We start from the raw sequence: 21,582 nt of genomic DNA on the forward strand, positions 1-21,582 counted from the left end.
TTTTGACTTATTGTCTTGATTTCCATTTTGGTTGGGCTGCCAAAGGTTTTTGTACTGTTACAACCGAGCCTCTTTGACATAACACTTACAACAACGATATAAGAAACCATTTTTAAGCAGTAGTTTGCTGCAAGACTTACTCGTCTGAAGCACCTTCTTATTTCTAATGCTTGTCTGTAAACCTCATGCAGCTGCCGGGACATCACAGGAGAGAAAAGGTGACAGAAAAGAAAACTATTTTTGGACATTGAGACTTGTACTTGTAAATCTTGCTGAGCCTTCTCACTCTGCTGCATCATGTAGATATTCTTTTAAAGGAAATTATTCTTTGGATTATACCATAATGTGGGAGTACAAACTATATATTAAGATTTTTAGAGTATAGCAGTTTAATGTCTCCTTTAGGATTGCAATATTTATAGTCAACTGAATGAATGAATACATTATATATTTAATGGTATGGTCAGTTAACTGTATTTAATGAAGTTACAGTTTTACCTACAGTAGTTTGACTTTGTGTTTATGATGTTTCTAAATTAAAAAGGTGAATATTTCACAATAATTTGGAGTTTGGTGCAGTTATATCACATCCTTGTGTTGCCTTGTTTTCTGTGGTTATTTTGTTTTTTTAACCTTTTGTAAAAAGTCTTTATAGCTAGGACATACTGACAGTTGAACACATATTATCACGTGTTGCCACAGAATTAAGGGGACAAAAAAAACAGTTATGTCTAAACCTGTGCCAAAACACATTTCTAGCTTCATTTCAAACAGCAGGATTTTTTTTTTTTTTTTTTACCAGAGGCCTCTGTTACAGGGTGCACATTCAAAGCATCACATTGAACGTGACCCACGGTGGTTATCTTTCTCTCACCTCCTGACTCTACTGATAAAGAGGCCCTTTAGTTTGGCACATACAGAAGATAGGAGTGTTCGTGTTACATAAGCACCAAAAAGATAAATGAAATTATAAACTCACGTTGAGGGGCGTAGTAGTCATCAATCATCACACAGCACAGATTAAAGGGTAGATCTCCCACTGATGAGGCTGTAGATATAACTGATTTCAACCATTAGTTTCATTCAGACTTAAATTATCCATTTACTTTTTTCATAAATGATTCAAACCAGCCATGCAACAAACCCCTTTTTCTTCCCCTTTTGCAAGTGCCAATCCTGTAATTACCAAATCCTAAACCACAATAATCCGTTAGCATCAGAACACATCACTGTAGGTTTTTGCGTTTGTGTGTTTAGTTGCAGTAACTCCTGCAGGTGGTGGTAGAGAACCTGCTCTGAGTTTGAAGTCTAAAACAGTAGTTGTGGTGATGAAGGGGCCCAAGAAACACGCTGTATGTGCTCTCTGCAGAGGTAGTACATATATATTTTGTCATTCAGTTATTATAAGTATATATTAATGGACAAAATACATGAATACAGTGAGTCTTAAATAGGATTTTTACATGTTTTAGAGCTTGAAGAATCACAAATGAATCTTTATTCAACAATTATTTAGGTACTTCATATTAACAAAACTTTCATGTAACTTGTTACTTGTGTTGGAGTTTCAATTAGGCTATCTGCTCTGTGTGATAAACATCAGTGTGTGTGCTGTTGTTTTAATGTTGTCCTCTGATGTAAATAACCCCGCTGCCCTGTCTCAGTCTGTGTCCCTCTTATATCTCTTGACTGCATATCTTATTCTATGCGTGTCCTCACTGCTCCAGGCTGCGTTGGCATTTAGACACAGCCGGTCCTTTCCAGAGAGAGCTGTTGGCACACACATGGCAAGATAACCTTGTCAGCTCTGAGACCTGTTTTCCTCCCTCTTTCCTTAAACTGTCTCTTTCTCCCGTCTCCCTTTCTCCCTCATGTCTCTTTATCTCTGTGTGTGTCAGGGTGTCAGTTTCTCAGCTCACCTTTTCCCTCCTCACGTATCTTTCTCTGCCTGTTTCTGTTTTACATTTGAGGTGTACTTGCATCTCTGCTTCTGACATGGAAGACTCATCTGTTTTCTGTTCTGTGCTCTTGTTTTTCTCAACTTCCTTCACTCTGTAGTATCTCACGTGTTAACCCTTGATATCAGATGGTGCAGCAAGAAGATAGAGCTCTTTCTCAGTAATGCTGCATATACTGAACTGTGAATAATAACAACCAAGAAGATTTTAAATCATTAGTGTCTGTTTCTCTACGTGTACTATCCATATCGACATTAATATGTGGGGTTACGTTACGTTTTGGTATTTTTCTTGGTTCATAACATGAATGAAAAGGCTATAAATAAATAGATAAATAAATTAAACTCCAAAAACATCCATTGGATCCTACATTTCCCATAATGCAACTGGATAGCCCTCCCCCGCTTCTCTAAATGCCCACTTATTTCAAACATCACACCTCATGCCTCTCAAGTCCAATCTGAGATAACCCTGATGACTTCATTAAGGTGAATAGCGTACAAACTGTGGTGTGTATTTGAATATTTATATATAATACATAATATGTTTAAATATATAGGAAAACAATAGATTTAGATAGCATGAGGTTTGAATCAGGTTTTTACAACAGCCTGTCCAGCCTTCACTCTCTCTCACCTTAAAGGGAAGAATGAAGTGGAAAGCACTGAATTCACTGAGCTAAGAGTTGTTTGTGCATATGATTTGCTGCTGTAGCATTTTCTATTCCCTTATGGGTCATCTTCACTCACCCACAGATGTGGCCCCATTCTCTCTCTCTCTCTCTCTCTCTCTCTCTCTCTCTCCTCTTTGGGTCATCAGTCAGCACAAACGCACACCGAGCAAGCCGACTAAGCCAGATGTCGTCACAGGGAAATTTCAGCCCTAATTTATTTATTTCCTTTCCTACTTAGACAGGGATCTGTTGGAGGGAGGTAACCTGAGGAGGACACACACACAATGCTGCTGCTCACTCTGCTGAAGGCAGGCAGGCCGTTTCTTTGTGTCTTTGTAGAGATCCGTGGACTCCTTCATGACCTGCATAACATTTCTATTACCAAATATCTTCTCTGGAGTTGTTTTGTTTTGTAACATACCTGCTAGCTTTAGCATCAAACAAGCCGCAAAGACCCTCGCTTACCATAAACACTTTGATGTATCACATGGTAGATGATAGGTAATGTTTGTTTTCTCATAGGTTTGATAGGAAAAAAGAAGGACCTTCTCCTTTTTATTAAAAAAATTATACAAACAAACAGGGGACTAGTACAGTGTCCTGGTTTTGTTTAGATTCCTCGCCTTCACACTTCTTTCCAGGGCAGATCCATAAATAATGACCACACATTGTCAAGACCAGGAGCAGGTGCAGCTGACAACATACCTGCCCCTCTCTCTCTCTCTCTCTCTCTCTCTCTCTCTCTTTCTCTTCTCTCTCTCTTCTGTCTTTCTCTCTCTCTGTCTCTGTGTGTTTCTGTAAATAGCCACCCACCACCGAAACTGTGATGTCTCCATTTGTCAGATGCTATCAGTATTAATTAGAGAGGTCTGCCTGAAAAGAGGAACAGAAATGCAGCACAGACGCAGAGAACAAAGACTCAAATGGACCAAAGGAGCAGCGAGAGTATCATGGCATTATCCATATTATCTATAATTTTCTGATTTAATCTTCGAAACATAAGTTGTTTTAAGAGATATTCATGTCATCGAGCTCTTTTTCCTCCCTTTCATCTTCTTTTCCTTTATTTCTGCAGTCTTTTTTTTCTACATTTGTTTTTTTTGTCATTCCTGTTTGCGTTCTTTTCTTCTTTTTTTATTGTTTATTGTAAGTAGATACTAAGTGATTTGGGGCTAATAGCATTTCCTCTACCTATTACTTTTGAAATACTCATAAAAATAGTCAATTTTGTGACAAACCTGGAAACGGTCCCAGACTTATAAATCCCAGATCTTTCATAAACGCTAACAAGAGGTTATTTTTGTGAATGTCATCTAGCTGATACATCAGAGCTAACGACTTTAATGGCAGGTTGTGATGTTGCAGTGTTTCAGAAGCTGTGTCAGTGCAGTGAAATAAAAACACCAGAGTGATTGTAGATACACTTTCGAACTGCATCACTGTTAGTCACAGTCATGCGGGGAGCATATCACAGCATCAAAAGAGCTATTAAAATCGTGTTTGTGTGTGTGTGTGTGTGTGTGTGTGTGTGTGTGTGTGTGTGTGTGTGTGTGTGTGTGTGTGTGTGTGTGTGTGTGTGTGTGTGTGTGTGTGTCTGTCTGTGTGTGTATGTGTGTGTGCGTGTGTGCATGCGTGTGTGTTGAATTCATTTAATCACATCATCAATAATTATTGGAAGTATTCCTTGGATTAGCATAAAATGTTTTTGTGAAGTATTAAATCAACAGAAAACACACTTCCAATAATAGTGAAAGACAAAACATAGATATGACGTTTCATTATAAACTGGTCTTCTCTGCCACTGAATAAAAACATCTGGAATAAGACTTTGTTCTGATGCAGCTGCAACAAAAGTATTCAACAATTTCCTTTTCACTACATTCCATTTGTAAACCTGTCTTATCTTACCGACACGCAGGAAAGGCAGCAGATACACACCTGGAAGATGTAAAGCAAAACGTTTCTTTTAATCCAAGCGGTTTTGCTGTAGCGACATCATACAGGAGGTACAGGACTTCCACTGGGTCCTTGTTTTGGAGGGGCCGAACATTTCTCTGTCACTTTCAATTTTCCAACAGCACCAGCTCTCTGATTATAACCTCCCCTCAGTAATCAGAGGGAACCACTGAGCCATCATCTACTTTAGCAAATCGTTCATCAGATGGCTGCTTCACACACTTCATTTAGCCAAAAAGTGTCCTAACGTAAAAGAAGTTTAAAATGAGCAACAAATAGGAAGCAAAGCAAAAATGTTAAATGTTCATCTGTTAACATGACTTTCAATACATAATTGATACAATTAAAGGTCTTCTGTGCCCTGCGCAGTAGCTCTGCGGTCTTGAATTTTAAAAAGTGAAGGCCCAATGATCTTTCATTTCCAATCTAGACATCCTCTGCCCCCAGTGATATCTATCTGACTGTGATGTCTCCAGGTTGGCGACAGATGGGATCGACATGTTTAACATCGCTGTCAGAGTTACAGGATCTTGTATCTCACCATTAACTCAGAGATCTCCCACACTGTGCTTATTCTCACTCATCTAACCAGGCAGAACTGGCATACAAAATCCACACACTCTCCTCTCCTCTTCTCACCGATTGAGCCGTAACATCAGTGTGTCACTTTACACAGGGTTCATTACATTAGGTTACTCCTGGGTCTCAGTTCTCTCTACAGCATCTCTCCTCTTTGCTAATCCCTGCAGCTGTAGCACCTCTGCATAATCATTATTACAGTCACTATGACCTGCCTTCTCTTTTTTTAAGTTTCTCTCAGTGTGCTGACTCTCATAACCACCCTCCACTAGCCACAGGCTATGGGACCTTGTAAGTCAACAGATTTTATAAAATACAGCCATAAGGCACTGCAGACATTAGTGGACCTTCTGTTTCTGTTAGGCTTTTGTTCTGCTCTCTCCGTCTTGGTGAAGGCCTGCAACAGTGCATCGAGTTCAAACTGAGTTTTCTGAGGGCTTGGGAATAGCACAAACTCAAAATAGAACTGAAACATAATAATAATAATAATAATAGATATGATAATAAAACTTTCAAACTTGGATTTAGGCCAACAAAGTGGAAAATGGGAGAAAGAGCACATAAGAAGTGCCTTTTTCATTTTCTTCCATGTTTTTCATTGTAACGAATTTTACCACACAGACAGTGATTTCCAGTGAAACCAGGCTCCTGTTTCCAAGTATAAGCATGTCATCTTTGCTTTCACTGACATGACATGCTTATACAAGCTTTTCATTTTCACTCCCTCCATGATCTGCAGCTCCCTACAGGTCATTGACATGGTGGCGTCCTCCCTGTTAATATTCAAATATTCATTCACTACCAACAAAGGCTCCTCTCTAGCTTCCTCTCAAACCCACAAATTCTGCACCTGTCAGGATGATAGATGACCATGGAAATGATCAAGCTATAATAATCATGGCAAGAGTTAAACTGAGTGATTTCTCCCTGTAACTTTCATATAGTCTTATAGTATTTCATCTGTGGGTTTGGAGACCAAAACGACCCCCCCCCCCCCCCCCAGTTTAACTGAGGTCAGGGTGCTGGAGTCCGAGAGAGAGAGAGAGAGAGAGAGAGAGAGAGAGAGAGAGAGAGAGAGATGGGTACTTCATCATCCGTGGTGCAGTGTGTATGTGAGAGTGTGTAAAGCCACTCAGGTCTAGATGTAGGGTGATCCCTCCTCTCCTCCCTCCCTCAGATCGCTCCTCTGAAGCGCTGACAGAGAGCGGACAGTCGCCCACAATAACTGGTTCAGCCTCTGGCTTATCAGATCGGATCCCCCAGCCCACCCACCCCTCCGCCGCCCCCCCTTACTCAGCTCCCGGTGCCGACCCGTGCCTGCTGTTCCTGTATCATCTGAATCACACACACACAGACAGAGATGCGGACGTGTTTCACTTTCTTTGCTTCCAAGGACCCGTATCTCTCACATCTTTTCCTGGGATCTTTGTTTCTGGACGGCAGCAGGCTGCGGCTGCGTAATACTCCGGTGAGTAGTGATGGTTGCTGTTGTTATCTTTGCGTGTATTTCTCTCTTCTTCCTCTTGTTATTGCACACGGAGCAGGTGCTGACATAGATAAGATAAAGTGAAGCTGGGCTTGAGTGGGGAGAGGGAGAACGGGCCCGTTTTGTCGTTGGCACACTTTTTCCTTTTTGGAAACGGGGCTTCATGCTTTATTAGAAGCACTTAAATCTCAGTGTTTTTGTTCTGTCAGAGGGGCGTTACTGGAGTGTATGTAGACACACAAAGGCAAGCTGCACGAAGCCAGTGTGCAGAGAGGATGCAGCGTTTCCCATCTGAAGTACAGCCGCCTAACGCTTGCTGGGAAGCACACTGTGTTAAAAAACAAAAAAGAAAAAAAAAAAGACAGTCAGGGACACAGAGGCAGCTGCACAAAGCCAGTGTACAACAGGGTGTACCGTTGTTTGCTCCCATCTGCCGTCACCTACCAATTCATTAACATCATACTGGCTCAGAGTGTAGAGGGTAGTTTCATTGTCTCTCCACAACCCAAATTAAAGAGTATTTAAAACCAAAAGTAGATATTTCTAATTTTTTAGTAAAACAAATTAATGTATTTTATTGCACTGGATCGAGAAACTGTTCACGATTTTTATTTATAAAATCTATTCTTGCTGCATAACCTGAAGAAATATGGAGAATAAATGCTCAGAGAGAACACCAAGTGCCATCTCCAGTCGTTATGCATTATTTATAAAGTTAGCCCAGTGCTGCACCTCCCACCCAGCACCACTGTCAATGCTCCCCCTCCCTCTCTCTCAGTCTCTCTGTTCTCACCTTACACTCTCACAGCCTCTGACAGTCAGCCTGACTGAGGCGAACATGAGTCTGTTTAGAAGTGTTTCGAAGGCTGTTAAAGAACAGTTGAGGAACGATTGCTTACCCCCCATTTCTAGAAAGAAAGACTGAAAGAGAGAGAGAGAGAGAGAGAGAGAGAGAGCAAATACTCAACTCTGCCTTCAGGCCTTTGACAGCAAAGAGATTTGTTTTATGGATTGATGGATTGTTTGAGTTCTTACTGCAGGGATCTAGGGGTGTGAGAAAGTCAATGCTTTGGTTTCATACCATTATACGACCTTCCCAGGGGTTGAAATAAGAAATAAGAGCTATAAGAAAATGCAACAAGAAACAAATGAAAGAATACAAAGTGGACTTTCCATTGACAAAAAAACGCCACCATGTTAATCTGTTCCATTCAGTCCCACTGTCTCTGCTCTGAAACATCAGCAGCTTCATATAGCTGATATCCATTGAATCGATGTGATGATCCTCTCTAAGCACATTAAGTTGCTGGTGTAGATTAGGTTACACTGCCATTCAGTGTTATGTAATGGTAACTCTCCTACGACACAGACAAAAGTGACACACACACACACACACACACACACACACACAGGCGCTGTTGCTGTGTAACTTTCATCTTTATCTTCCTTGTCTGTCTGTTCTCTGTTCATCCTGTTTCCTCTCTTTTCCTCCCCAGGAGCAGCAGCAACAGATGTGTTGAGCGACTCAGCTAATAGCAATATCTTTCCACACTGACCACAGCCTGATGCTTAAATCCTTACATTCATAATAAGGCAACGGGAAGCAGATTACTGAGGGATTATACGCATGCACATGTATTGTACGCGCATGCACACACAGAGGATAGCACAGTTCCAGGATTTGACCGCTGTGCCACTGTGGAGCTCACTCTGAATGAACTCGTGTGGCAGGCTGGCTGACTGAGACACCGTGGTATCATGGAAGAAGAGGAGGAGCCAACCGAGTCTCATTGAATTTAAAACACATGCCCCCGCCTCCCTCCTCCTGCATCAGTATCGAAGGCTTTGACTGGCCGATGAGGATTACAGACAGAAAGAGAGAAGAGTGCAGAGCCGACCGTCCGCCTGTTGCTGTCCCATGATGCATCTACACATGTAAGAGCAGGATCAGCCGCACAGAGGGCTGTTTCTATGGATACCCCTGCCCTGGGTAGTATTAATAAGACTCACTGATATTCTGACTATCTGTGCGTGGAGAAGATACAGTGAGAGATTAGATGTGCATCCCTGCAGCATCAGATAACATCTGTGGAGCAGTAAAAGACATCATCATCAAGTGTCAGGAGGAAAACATTGAGGGATTGTTTTTTTTCAGATTTGAACATGTACTGTAGCTGCTTTACCAACACATGTTTAAACCCGTGGCTGCACAATCACTGACTAAAACAAATGTTAGCTTTCTTTCCGCTTGGTTTCATATATTTTGATCCTTTCTGAGGTTCAATTTTTTTGCTCAGACACCCCTTGTCCTAAACTCCTCTAAGATAAGTCAACATGTGAACATTAACAACGGATGGTTCACTAAAAGGGTGATTTAACAAGGATCTACACACACAGGACTAATAGAGGAGGTGAAGTGATGCACAAAGAAACCTCCTCTTAGGCCTAAACAAAATTATTTCTTTTCAATCCCGCCTGAAATTCTAAGTACAAATTCAGTAGGGTTGTAAGATAGTCCTACACTTTACTAGGCCCCTAAAACTGCCACCATCTTCCACCAGACAAAACAGACATCTACATGCACCCACTACCCAAAGAAAAATCAGATGTCTAGTTAAGGTTCTGGACTCACCAGCAAGATGTGGCGTTGTGTACATCAGACGATAACAAAGAAGTTTTAATTTATAAACTGTTGGGATCCATCAAGTGCACTGAACCGCCTGAAATCTATCTATCATCTGTCTCTTATACCTCTAAAGTGAGCTATCATGGCCAGACAGGACACTCCCCTCTTCCTCCATGGCTTCGACCTCAGTGGCCACTTTGTTGACCTTCGACCTCTCGGCACAGGTGTCACTGGCCTAGTGCTCTCAGCTGTGGACCAGCGCAATGGACAGCGTGTGGCAATTAAAAAGCTGGTGATGCGTGACATGGTGACGGTGAAACATGCCCTGCGGGAGGTGAAAATCACCCATCGGCTGCACCATGAAAACGTGGTCCAGGTTCATGAGGTTTTGGCGCCATATGGACGGCCGCTGCCCCGAGACCCAGCCCAGCTCAGTGCCCTGTACATTGTGCAGGAGTGCATGGAAACAGATATGGCTCGGCTGCTGGAACAAGGACCTCTACCCACAGGTATGGGGGTTGAAAGGGGGGAAAGAGAAAATTCTACTTAAGTAAATTGCAAATGTTTTTTCTACTGGTCTTTCTTGTTACATCACTGCTGGCCATGTTTACACAGTGATTTATTGGATTTAAAAGAAATCCTTTTAAGACCTGGTTAGCTAAGACTGTGGCAAAAATACCACATTCAAAAATGACACATTTGTACATTTTATTCCATTTTTTGCACTTTAACAGGTCACGCTACTCTGCTGTTCTACCAGCTGCTGAGGGGACTAAAGTTCATCCACTCAGCTAATGTCCTGCACAGAGACCTAAAGCCTGCCAACATATTCATCAACACAGACCAACTGCTGCTCAAGATTGGAGACTTTGGGCTGGCCAGGATAGTCGACCCTCACTATTCTCATAAGGTAACAGTGAGGAGCACAAAGAACCAACCCCCTCAGGTTTGGAAATTATGAATGGCTGGCTTGGCTGTACAGTTGTAGTTGGACGTCTTATTATTATTATTATTAGAAGTGCTCACTTATGAGAAAAACATGAGAAAAAGACATATAAGCTGGAGTTTTAGAGTAATCAACTACACATGTACAAACTTTTATGGCCATAACCTAATTACTCTTGCTCATCTTTATTGGGGCATGCAAATGTAGACAATGGTGCCAACTTTAACAATTTTGACTAGGGGCCAATAAATTCCTGTGATGTGTGTTATTCCTGTGTTATTCTCTTTTGGTTCATGCTCTCTTCACAAATTTTATCTTAATTTTATAAATCCATAGTCTTCAGAAGACAAGCCAGCATAAAGGTACTTGTTTTACAAAAAGTAATCATACTATAAAAATTAAAGTCAGTTAAGCTGATAAAGTTAGGAGGATGTTTCACTCTCCTCATTGCTCTGACACAGTGTGGGTTGTTGGAAATGGAAGAATTTTAGGAGAGTATTGTTGTATTAAACATCATCTCTGTGAAGAGATTGCAACTCTTAAACCCTGGCCCGGTGTGGTTATCAGACAGCAGTGCACTAACCCTTGTCCTTGTGTAGCAAAGGATACATTACAGGATGGGATACTGTTGCAAAAGAATCCTCCTATAGAGAATCAGTGAGCTTTGGCACATGTTTTTGTCCGCCTCACGATTGAAACACAGAATAATTGATCTGTCAGTCTGCTGTTCTTTCAGTGTCTAATCTCAGGTGACATCTTTGACATCACTGGTCTGATTCATCTTTTGAAAAGTATACTGGCTGGCTAAATGCAGCCAAAATTTCAATATCTCAAACTTTGAAAAAAGTGTGTAATTGCTACACTTCTTAGGCAGAGTCTACATGTTGCGATTGTTGTACAGCCAAGCTGTCTTTTTTTCTATGATTGGTTTCTCCGATTACACACCCTCATGTCTGATGTTGCCGACCTGTGTCTTTTACAATAGGCCTCTCCAGCTCAAACCCTGCTATTACTGTAACATCTTCTGCCCAAACCTGGTATCAAGTTTTGTGCTAATCAAACCCTGTAATTAGCCTGTCCATTGTAGGTGAGGGCTTCTGAGAGATTAATGTGACAGTTTACTGCTCCATTGTGCTGCTTTATTATGCATGAAGATCCCACAGAAATACTGTTACACTAGCAGGGTTGTGTGTGTGTGTGTGTGTGTGTGTGTGTGTGTGTGTGTGTGTGTGTGTGTGTGTGTGTGTGTGTGTGTGTGTGTGTGTATGTGTGTGTGTGTTTGTATGTTTGTGGGTCTGTGCATGTGGAGAGGAACTCTTGTGAAAGGCGAGCTTTGTCAGCCCAGAACACGGGACTGGAGACCAGCTGGGTGCAGACACAGGGGGTGCATTTGGAGGGGAGAAGAAGGGTGGAGGGAATGACGGGAGAAGGAGGAGGCAAAAAAAACAGATGAGGAGCAAGGGTGAGAAATACTGAGTCATAAAAGGGTGATGAAAAGAAAGGTGAAGAGTAGAAAGGGAGAAAAAGAGGGAGGGTGAGCAAAAGTGCAAAGAGGAAAAACAAGGAACGTGGGACAAATAAAAAGATCAAAAAATGGGAGAAATTTGGGCATGCAAGACGGCAGAAACCCTAGATAGATAGATAGATAGATAGATAGATAGATAGATAGATAGATAGATAGATAGATAGATAGATAGATAGATAGATAGATATATAGATAGATAGATAGATAGATAGATAGATAGAATTACTCTGATTTGTTTACTGGGAGTTAGTTGGGAGTCTGTCCCATCGGATGTGTCTGTTCGCAGCAGAACATCAGTTTGTCACTCTTCATTAGCATAAAATTGCATTACCAGATTTATGTGTGTGCGCTAGTGTGTATGATGATGTGTGTGTAAGATGATGCTGGGCTATTTGTGATGCAGTGTTGACACCAAAGCAGATGCCTGCAGTGAATGTGAAAGCATCCTCTCTTTTATTTAATTATGCAGAGCCAACGCGCTGCTTTTTCAAACCTTCTGTAGTAATGGATGACAGCAGTTCAGACTTCAGCTGTGATGGAGATTCATAAATAGTATTAACTTTTTTATTGGGCTATAAAACAAGACTGGTGGCTCATTTATGCTGCACTCAAACAGAGTTCTTTCATCACAGTCGACCTTCAGGTTTTATATTGTGTCATGTTTGACGGAAAAATTGGCCGGTGTAGATTTCTAGTTCTCACCACTGAATGATCTGCCCTCTTTTCAATTAGCTATAATTGCTTCAAAAAAGTCTTGTTTTGCCTTAAATCTTTAATTAGAGCTTCTGCAGTACCTTACATGGTCAGTGTATTATCACAGCTGTTTTGTGAGCACACTGTGACTCTGCAGTGAATTGAGATGAGGCTGTTGTATGAGCTGTCTAGAAGTGTGCTTCTGACAACCCAGACAAACATTTACTCAGGTGAAAGGAGATGACAGAGAGGTTGAGAGGAGAGAGGAGGAAAACAGAGGCAGAGAAAACATTTGTGATGTTGTTTAGAGTCTACATCAGTAGGAACTTAGTGTTTCTGTTGTGAGTGTGCATGTGTGAATGTCACCTGCTGATGCAGTGCTGGATCCGCCCAGAAATTATTCATGACCTGGATGAAGGACGGAGAGACAGAGGGGGAGGAAAGGTGAATAAGGAGAGGAAAAAGTAAGTGAAAAGAAAGGATGTAAGGAAATGAGGTGAGGAGGACAAACAGAAAGATACAGTGAGGATTGACAGGTGAAAATTAACTGAGTGGAATGAAGGAGGGATGACACATGTGAGAATGAAGGTGAGGTAAACAGAGGTGGCGAAAAGAGAGGGAGAGAAAGAGCGTGTGAGAGAGAAAGAGTGTGAAGAAAAGAGGAAGGGTAGCGGAAAGAGAAGCACCAAGGTGAGGAGTTTAGATTAAGGTAAACGGATGGAGAGGAGAGTAGGAAGTGGTGACAGGGAAGAAAGTCGAGAGGAAGGAAGAGGAAGGCAGAGAGGAATGAAGGCAGCCAACAAACCTTTTATATTGGTGAGCAGCTGTGACACAAAAGTCTGCACAGTGTGTAGTTTAAATATAGCTACAAAAATGAAATCGAAGACCACATCTGTGCAAGACCTAAATATGTTTCTTTTTCTGTTCAAAACAGTTTCCAAAGATGTTCTATGATGAACTTTTATCATCAAATAACAATAACAACCTGAAAATGTTGATATGAAACATGCCCACTCCTCGAAAGTCACTGTCATAGGCTTGTCAGGAAGTAGAAAGGAGAGCTCAGATGATCAGGAAGTAGGAGCTAGACAGACAGACAGACGTAGAAGACAAGGTGAGTGTATGTTTGTCAGACCATCAATGAGCACTCAGCATCAGTTTCTGCTCCGTCATCTCCTGGCACACAGAGGGAGGGCATGAAGGGGAAGGTGCAGCGAAGGCAGAGTGGGCCTGGAGAGGGAGGGAGTACAGAGCATAAAAGAATGAGGTAAAGGACACGTGATGAAGAGGTGAAGAGGAGAGGAAAGCAGAGGTGGCACAAGAGGAGCATAGGTGAAAAAAGAGAAGAGAGAAGAGAAACAATAAGGCTGAAGAGCTGTCAAAGTGTTCTCAATTCATTGCCTTTTATTCACAGCTAGTCAATAGTGCTGTGGATCTGGGCAACTCGTTCAACACATTGTATTCTAGGAGTAATGTAACTCCTAAAAAAAAGCTGGCCCAGTCATTTCGACATGTAAAAAACATTTTGGCCAGGCTGACTTCTATGTAGGGGAATTGATGTATTACTGGGAACATTGGCGTGTGTGGCCTACAATGCATAAAGCCCCTGAGTCATGCCCTAAACCTGCTGATTGAAATACAGTTCACTATCTTTTTATTTACCATCTTCGAAGATGAAGAGGTAACTCTCTTTTCAGCTCTCAAGTAAAATATGAACCTATTTTGGGTCAGACCTAAACAGAGGGCCTATGTAGTGTAATGTTATGCTGGTGTTACAGGTGCCTCAAGATCATTTTAATCTAACTAGCTCACAGAGTAATTTCTGTCATCCATCTTGAGTATGAAAACTCATCTGGGCCAGGTTAGATCCAGTCCTGTCTATATAGCATAAGCCTAAATAGAACAGTTATGCAGGAAGGGCCGGACAGAGCCAATGGTGAGATGGGAAAAGAAAACAATGGACTTTAGGAGAGGGATGATGGGAGAACAGAAGGGGAGAAAAGCATGAGGGAGGGGTAGGAGATGGGGCTTAGAGGCAGATCCAACACTCCAACAAGGACCTCCTGCCTCATTTTCCAACACAAAAAGTAAACGAAAATAGTATGCCAATAATGAAAAGTGAATGAATTATAACCATATTTTGTTATGAAGTCTATTATGACTGCTGTTTAAGCCTAGGGTAGTAAGTGAGATCAGGAGAGATACAAGGTTATCATGTAGTAAGGTGGAGTGATATGTAATAGGCAATGAGAGTGTTAATGATAGCAATAGGCAAAAGCATCTCATTATAAAAAAATCTGGTTTGTGTATGAATATGCTTGCCTGTGGCTCATCTCCATGCACGGCATCATCGGTGTTATTCACAAGGTGAACGTTTACAAAAGTAAAAGGCAGAAGGGAGCCTTGTTGGACCAGAAGACGTGTATTGTTGTACAGCGGAAGCTTAAAAAAAGGTGAGACTCAGTAACTGCAGGTAGAGATTCAGGGGAATATTTTCTGCTGGAGAGTGTGTCCTGAAGCCAGTTTCCATCATACAGCTGACATAACATGATGAAGTCTTTGTGGGTGTCAGTCAAAATATCCCATGTGAGCTCAAGCTTGCTTTTTGTAGCTGACATTATCGACTTCACAATGCTTCCACTCCAGCAAAAATGGCTGGCAGCACGCTGCCTGCTGGACTGGGATGGGAATTTTGAACACCTCATACACATACAAGTGCATGCAGCCGTATGGTAACAGCTAGCAAGCCAATCTGTTGCATGCTCATCACTAAGATAACCACAGTATATCTTCTGTTGCTTTAACTTACCACTTTCTCTCTCTCCCATTTTTCTCTCATTCATCTCTTCGCCTCCTCCTCCAGGGCTATCTGTCCGAGGGTCTCGTAACTAAGTGGTATTGTTCCCCCCGTCTGCTCCTGTCCCCCAACAACTACACCAAGGCCATTGACATGTGGGCCGCAGGCTGCATACTGGTTGAGATGCTCACTGGACGCATGCTGTTTGCAGGTACCTCTGCTGGTTTGTTCACCATGACCTTGACATCCTACAGAAACATTATGATATTGCCTACTTTTAATTTGATGACATCATAAAATATAATCATATCATTAGTATTCAGCTGAAATATATTATTACTGAACTGACTGTCTGACTGTGTTTTGACTCCCACAAAGGAGAGTGCATGTAAAAATAACATAAAAAATGAATAATGAAATTTCATTTTCACAGCCTTTAGGGTTATATGAAAATAAAGATAGACATGCTAAGTTTTTAAGGATGAACTTAGTACTCTTGCATGTACATCTTAGCACCATTAAGATGTAGCCGAAACAAGATAGAACACTGAAATCAGGCTTCTTTGACTAGCTTTTTAAAAGTTCCTTCTAGCAGGATCAAAAAAGATCTTTAAAGGCTGTATCATAGTAGAAAAGTGAGAGCTAAGGAGAGATTTTCTTTCCAGTGTCCTCCACCAAAGACGCTTTATTCCTTTTCTTCAGGCTACTTCTTTGCCTGACCAGAATAACAATGATGATAGTGAAATTCTCACTGTCTGAAGCAGATGTAGTTCCTCATGACAGGCTGATTTGACCTCCACCAGCCTTCCACACCACAGGGGAGATGGTGCCACAAACTCAAGAGCTTCATCTGTTCCTTGGTGTTCCTCTGCTAGATTTTCACACATCAAGTGTTAAAGATGTTTGCCTTTCATTTCACTTAACCATCACAGTTTACACAGCACAATATGTTTTTGTTTACCAGAGAGGAAGCAGTGCACTCTCATCCAAATACACTACAACTGCTGGCTTATTTCTTAGTGGTCAATGTGCTGATATAGCACCACCTGCTGGTGTCCATCAGTTAAAGGGCAAATAGTCATTGTATGACATGGGTGGAAAAATATTGCTGCACTGCTCTTTTTGGGCCGAAAACTTCAAGCATGTTGCACTTCAGTTTACACCACAGTCAGTGACCTCACATTAGTTTTTCTCCATCAGTTTTCAAGGAGAGAGTGCACTTTGGGGACTTTTCCCAGGGTTGAGCTTGATCGCATCTGACTCCTTCCTGGTTGTGTACGACCCCCAACAAACTCAGGTCGATGCCAAAGCTAATAGAGCTTTAACTCTAGGACTGGGCCATGTTGGGGTAAATGTCTGGCAATATTAGAAGGATATTAGAAGGATGTGGCATTTTTACTCAACATCCAAAGAAGTGCTTTCCAACAGGTTGTACTGTGGACACAAAATTCCCTGGTGCACACAATACTGTTAACTGCTGTGGAATCATAATGTGGGTGTGACCAGAAAAACAACATGCCTGAAATTTCAACCTTCCCTTTTATCATCTTATCTGCATTGACGCTTCTTACCTCACCATTTCTTTCGCTCTCACACCTCCTAGTAATTCCTGTTTCACTCTAATTGGCCACCTTTTTTTTCTGCTTATGTAACTGATCCTCTGTCTCGTCTCTGCTTGTCTCTGATTGGCCGGTCCCCTTTGCAGGAGCTCATGAGCTGGAGCAGATGCAGCTGATTCTCGACTCAGTGCCGGTGCTGAGAGAGGAGGACAGGCAGGACCTGCTACAGGTGACGCCTCAGTCGCTGCTGCAAGTCATATGTCTGCAAGCTGATAGTTTAAATATGGAACAGGAATGTTGCTTTCAACTAGAATTTTCTTTATAATAGGGATTCATCCAGAAGGGCGCCTTGAATACCCAAAAAAAATGTAAAAAAAAAAAAAAAAACGCAACAGAATTATGCACACGTCTTAACTCCACTGTCATCCTTTCCCAGGTGATGCCTTCATATATCAGTCATGGATGGAGAGTCAAGAAACCCTTCTCTGTCTTGCTGCCTGAAGTGGATTCTCAGGGTGAGCAGAGAGAACTGAGTGGTTGGAAGAAGATAAAGGTCAAGCAGTATGAGACTGGGGACAAACAAGAGTAATAGAAGATTTGAGGAGGAAGAAATATACAGAAAACAGCAGTTTCTCAGGGCTGTGAAGGTTGGATAGTAGGGAGGAGAAGTTCAGAGGTCTAACACCTATAATTTAGCCCTGAGACACAATAATTTTAAAGAGAACACACTACATGGTCACTACATTTTATTCCTCCTCCTCTTTCTCCCTCACTCATTCCCTCTTCCTCTACCCTCAGCTGTGGACTTCCTTGAGCGTATCTTGACCTTTAACCCCATGGATCGGCTGACAGCTGAAGCAGCGCTGACCCACCCCTTCCTCCAGCAATACTCCTGTCCAGCAGATGAGCCCACCTCCTTGCATCCCTTCCACATCGAGGACGAACTGGAGGACAGCCTCATCACCGAGCAGAGCCTCAGCAACAGCAACAGTCAGGCCTCCAGCATCCACTGGGACAGGTGTGTAGATTTACCTTTGTAGACACTGGTGGGGAAGGATGATTTTGTCTGAATTTTATATTGTGTCAATTTGCCATTGCTACTGGAGTTTGTCTAATTAATAGACCTCTGTTCCACATTATCAACTGTCAAAAAGTCTGTTCTAAGTTGTTGATTCCTCATCAGATGAACCAGAAACCACTTGTATCCAAAACCTAACCCAGCAACACTGCTTTTGCCAGTTTATACACTGGATATATTTGGTGTGACACTGAATATTTGCCTGTGATTTGAGGCTAATCCACAGTCGCAACGGAATTGTTGTCGCACAGTGTAGTTCAGCTACAATGTGGGCAGAAATTTCTATGGTTGTAGACCTGCTAACCTGTGTTTCACAAATGGATTTAGAATACTTTAGCATATACTAACATACTTCTGACTAACAAAATTAATTCAAGCTCCTATCTAACACTGAGGTTTGACTGCTCAGGAGCTTTTTAAGGAAACTCACTGAGCTTCTAGAATATTTTTGAACACTTTACTGCATTTCATTTAATCCACCAACCATTTGTCCACAAGTCTGACTTAGATTTTAATTTTAATCCTAGTTTTTGCACTGAAAAAATGGTCCAAGTCAAAGTGTTGGAACAAAAATTCTGGCAAAGCATAATGAGAAACTACCAGTTTACTTACTATAAATAAGCACATCAGACTCAATATGCTGCACAGTGAAGTTAATAGAAATCCTTCATTACTTCCTCTCTGCAGGTATGAGAACAGTTTATCAACAGATGTGTGCTGGCAGCAGTCAGGCGGGATGTGCCGCTGCATGCCCCATGGTCGCATTACGTCTGACCTGGGAGACACGACAGAGGAAGAGGAGGTGCAGAGAGACCCCCGAGCCAGTTCCACTTCACTGTTAGAGGAGGCTCAGGTTTTTCTTATTTTTCTTATTTTTCTGTCATTTTCCCCCATACTGACTGATTTGTACTTGGGTGTAACTATTATATTATTTTATTGAAATGCACAGAGAGTCGTAATGAAGCTAATTACTGACCCATGAGTGTTTTATTTGTTTCACCACCTGCTATTTGGCAAAATGAAAATTTCCCCATACAGGAAATTGTTTGTGGTTGCGACATCCAGTCTGGTGGTAAACACTATAAATGCACTTGCCATTGTGTAGTGTTGCCATCACTCTTTTATTTATAGTGTCTTGAGGTTTAGGTGGTCAATCACACATACGATATTTAGTAACAAACTAGAATGAGTCAAAAATAGTTGAACACACAACTAGAATTAATCCTTCACTTTGCTTTCTTCCCCATTTATCAATCTCCCCATCTTCCTAACCAACTGCTGCCCCCATCCCGCCTGTCTTATATAGGTTGACCCACGCAAATATTCCCACAGCAGCTCAGCTGAGCGCTTCCTGGAAAACTCTCACTCGTCTCTGGAACGAGTCTGTGGTTTGGGATATGGGGACCTGGATTGTGGCCGCTCCTGTGACTACAAAGTGGGCTCTCCTTCATATCTGGATAAAATTGCCTGGAGGGAGGGCAAGCCTCAACACTACTCAGAGCCTAAGCTAATCCTGGATCTGTCTCATTGGAAGCGTAACACTAACATCCTTCCTGTGCCTGCTGAGCCTATTGGAAGCAGTGTGGAGGACCTGGGAGAGATGAAAGTGGAGGAAGCAGAAGAGGAGGAGACAGGGGATTTATTCCAGGAGATCTCTCGCTGGGTGAAGAGCACTCAGTCTCGTCTGCACTCACCCAGTCCCAGTCCCTCTTTAGAGCCACGTTCACCCTCCTGCTACACCTCCTCTCCCCCTCTTCCTCTCTCCCCGACTGACCTCCCAGCCCCAGTCTTCCACTACACAGAAGTTGTGCAGCAACCATCAGCCGAATATGATGAATACAGACTCAGCCCACTTCCACCTGTTACATCTTCCTCTAATTCCCTTCCCTCACTTCTCCCCTCATCTCCCACCTCTCCACTTCCTCCTCATTCACCTCGAGCAGTTTCTCCCCCCACCTTGCCACTTTTTCATCCCCCAGAATCTCAGCCCCTTTCCTCTACTTCCTCTATTTCTCAGCCAGTAAATGATGACTCCTTGGAGTCACTTCCTGTCAAGCAAAAAGACCGGCTTTTCGACCTGGATGTGTTCATATCCCGAGCACTGAAACTGTGCAGGCAGAATAAAGAGAAAGCAGACGGGAAGAGAGGTAAAGAGGGAGGGTGGAGGGAAGAAAGCAAACAGCCAAACATTAACCGAAAGGTGCCCCGGCTTCCAGAGCACAGGACCCCACCACCACAGACACCTAACTCTTGATGTTGACTTTCAGCTTCGGGGCCCACAACATTATAGCATCAATATTGGTAGCACTTCCAAATGCTCATAGTGCTTTACATAAAGGGGGTGTCCATGGCTGAATATGCTGCTTAAACATTAGACGTTGGTGTTAGCAGCTGTTGTCTTTTGGTACATGCCACACACGGTGACTAAAACCAGCCACTTAAGCAATCCTGCAGCTTCTACCCTCTCAGGTAAGAAGAGGTCAAAGAGCATCTGGGTTAAATATAAATAACCATGCTTAGCACTGCAAATATCAAGGATTTGTTCTACGTGAGAATATTTACAAATAATCAGCTAATTAAAGATTGTGGTATTTGTGATTTGCTATCTTTTGTCAAGTTAAAGATGGGTCAAACTTTGACTTGATAGCAACTTATTCTGTGACGCAAGCAGTTGCAAATGGAACAGTCAGTCTGTTAAAAAAGAGTTAGTCCAGGATACTGATAACAGCAACCTACTGGAGTGGGATCACTTGGTTTGTTTTTGAGTTAATTTGTTTTCTGCTGCGTGTCAGTCATTCAGTCATTTCTTAAAATGTCAGACTGTCTTCCAAAGGTGATGTTCACCAAATAATGATTGTGACAGGGGAAATGCTTCTTCCAAGTTTCTCTGAATGTATAAACTGAAAAATAATCAGTCAAATTATGCTACATGGTAAACCATAAGGAATTTATTTGTTGCTGTTTTAACTCTCCCATGGTGACATAAAGAGCTGTCACTGGTAAATGCCTATAAACTTGTATAAAACTGTTATATTTAATTCTATAGTATATTTCTCAAGACTGTTGTCTTGATATTCTACTGTCTAAAATATTCTTGTTTTCTTAGTTGAATGCTAGAGCACAATTTTATGTTAACTTGGAGTGAGTTGTATTTTGTTTAAATGTGGAATGCTAATTTATGACTATTCAGCAAACTTCGCTCTAGCTCCTATCATAAATAGTTTCCTATCCTGTCTGCCTGATGCACCAAACAAGGGTCATCATCTGCTGTACACTTACTGAAAATTTACTACCCTCTCTGTACTAGACAGCCCGATATCCATCACCGTTTTTCTCACTTAAAAATTAACCACAGAAAGCTCTAATGCAAACAAACATAGCCTATATTTTGGAGAATGTAGATCCTTTACAGCCTTTATAGGAAATAATTTGTACTGAAAACTTCTCAGTGCTGCCCAGTAACCATAGTGATATATGGAAGAGAAAATGAATAAAGCATATATATTTTGAAATACTTTTCTATTCAGCATGATAGACAGTAGACCCTCAGAATGTTATTTATTCTGGCATCTGATGAACCCCCCCCCCCCAAAAAAAAGTCATTATCAATTCAAGGCTGTTGGCTTGTGTCTCATACTTTCTCAATCAAGTGCATCTGACATTCACTTCACTTGTCAAACTAAAAAGCTAATGTTGAGCATATGGA

At 41.8% G+C, this 21,582-nt stretch overlaps 1 protein-coding gene across 1 annotated transcript; it reads left to right on the forward strand.

Moving 5' to 3' along the window:
• Window positions 1-9,420: 9,420 nt before the first annotated feature.
• On the forward strand, window positions 9,421-20,130 carry mapk4 (mitogen-activated protein kinase 4). The gene is made up of 8 exons (XM_022757616.1): window positions 9,421-9,787; window positions 10,013-10,188; window positions 15,306-15,450; window positions 16,945-17,027; window positions 17,235-17,313; window positions 17,597-17,816; window positions 18,564-18,729; window positions 19,183-20,130. Exons 1-8 carry the CDS (start codon window positions 9,421-9,423, stop codon window positions 20,128-20,130), a joined length of 2,184 nt encoding a protein of 727 aa, XP_022613337.1.
• Window positions 20,131-21,582: the final 1,452 nt, after the last annotated feature.

The sequence above is a fragment of the Seriola dumerili genome, unplaced genomic scaffold, assembly GCF_002260705.1.
Source record: "Seriola dumerili isolate Sdu_G_001 unplaced genomic scaffold, Sdu_1.0 BDQW01000290.1, whole genome shotgun sequence".
Classification (NCBI taxonomy): Eukaryota; Metazoa; Chordata; class Actinopteri; order Carangiformes; family Carangidae; genus Seriola; species Seriola dumerili.

Coding starts and splice junctions, on each gene's coding strand:
- mapk4 (XM_022757616.1), top strand. CDS start 9,421: ATGGCCAGACAGGACACTCCCCTCTTCCTCCATGGCTTCGACCTCAGT. Junction 9,788..10,012: donor ACAAGGACCTCTACCCACAG/GTATGGGGGTTG, acceptor GCACTTTAACAG/GTCACGCTACTCTGCTGTTC. Junction 17,817..18,563: donor TCCAGCATCCACTGGGACAG/GTGTGTAGATTT, acceptor TCCTCTCTGCAG/GTATGAGAACAGTTTATCAA.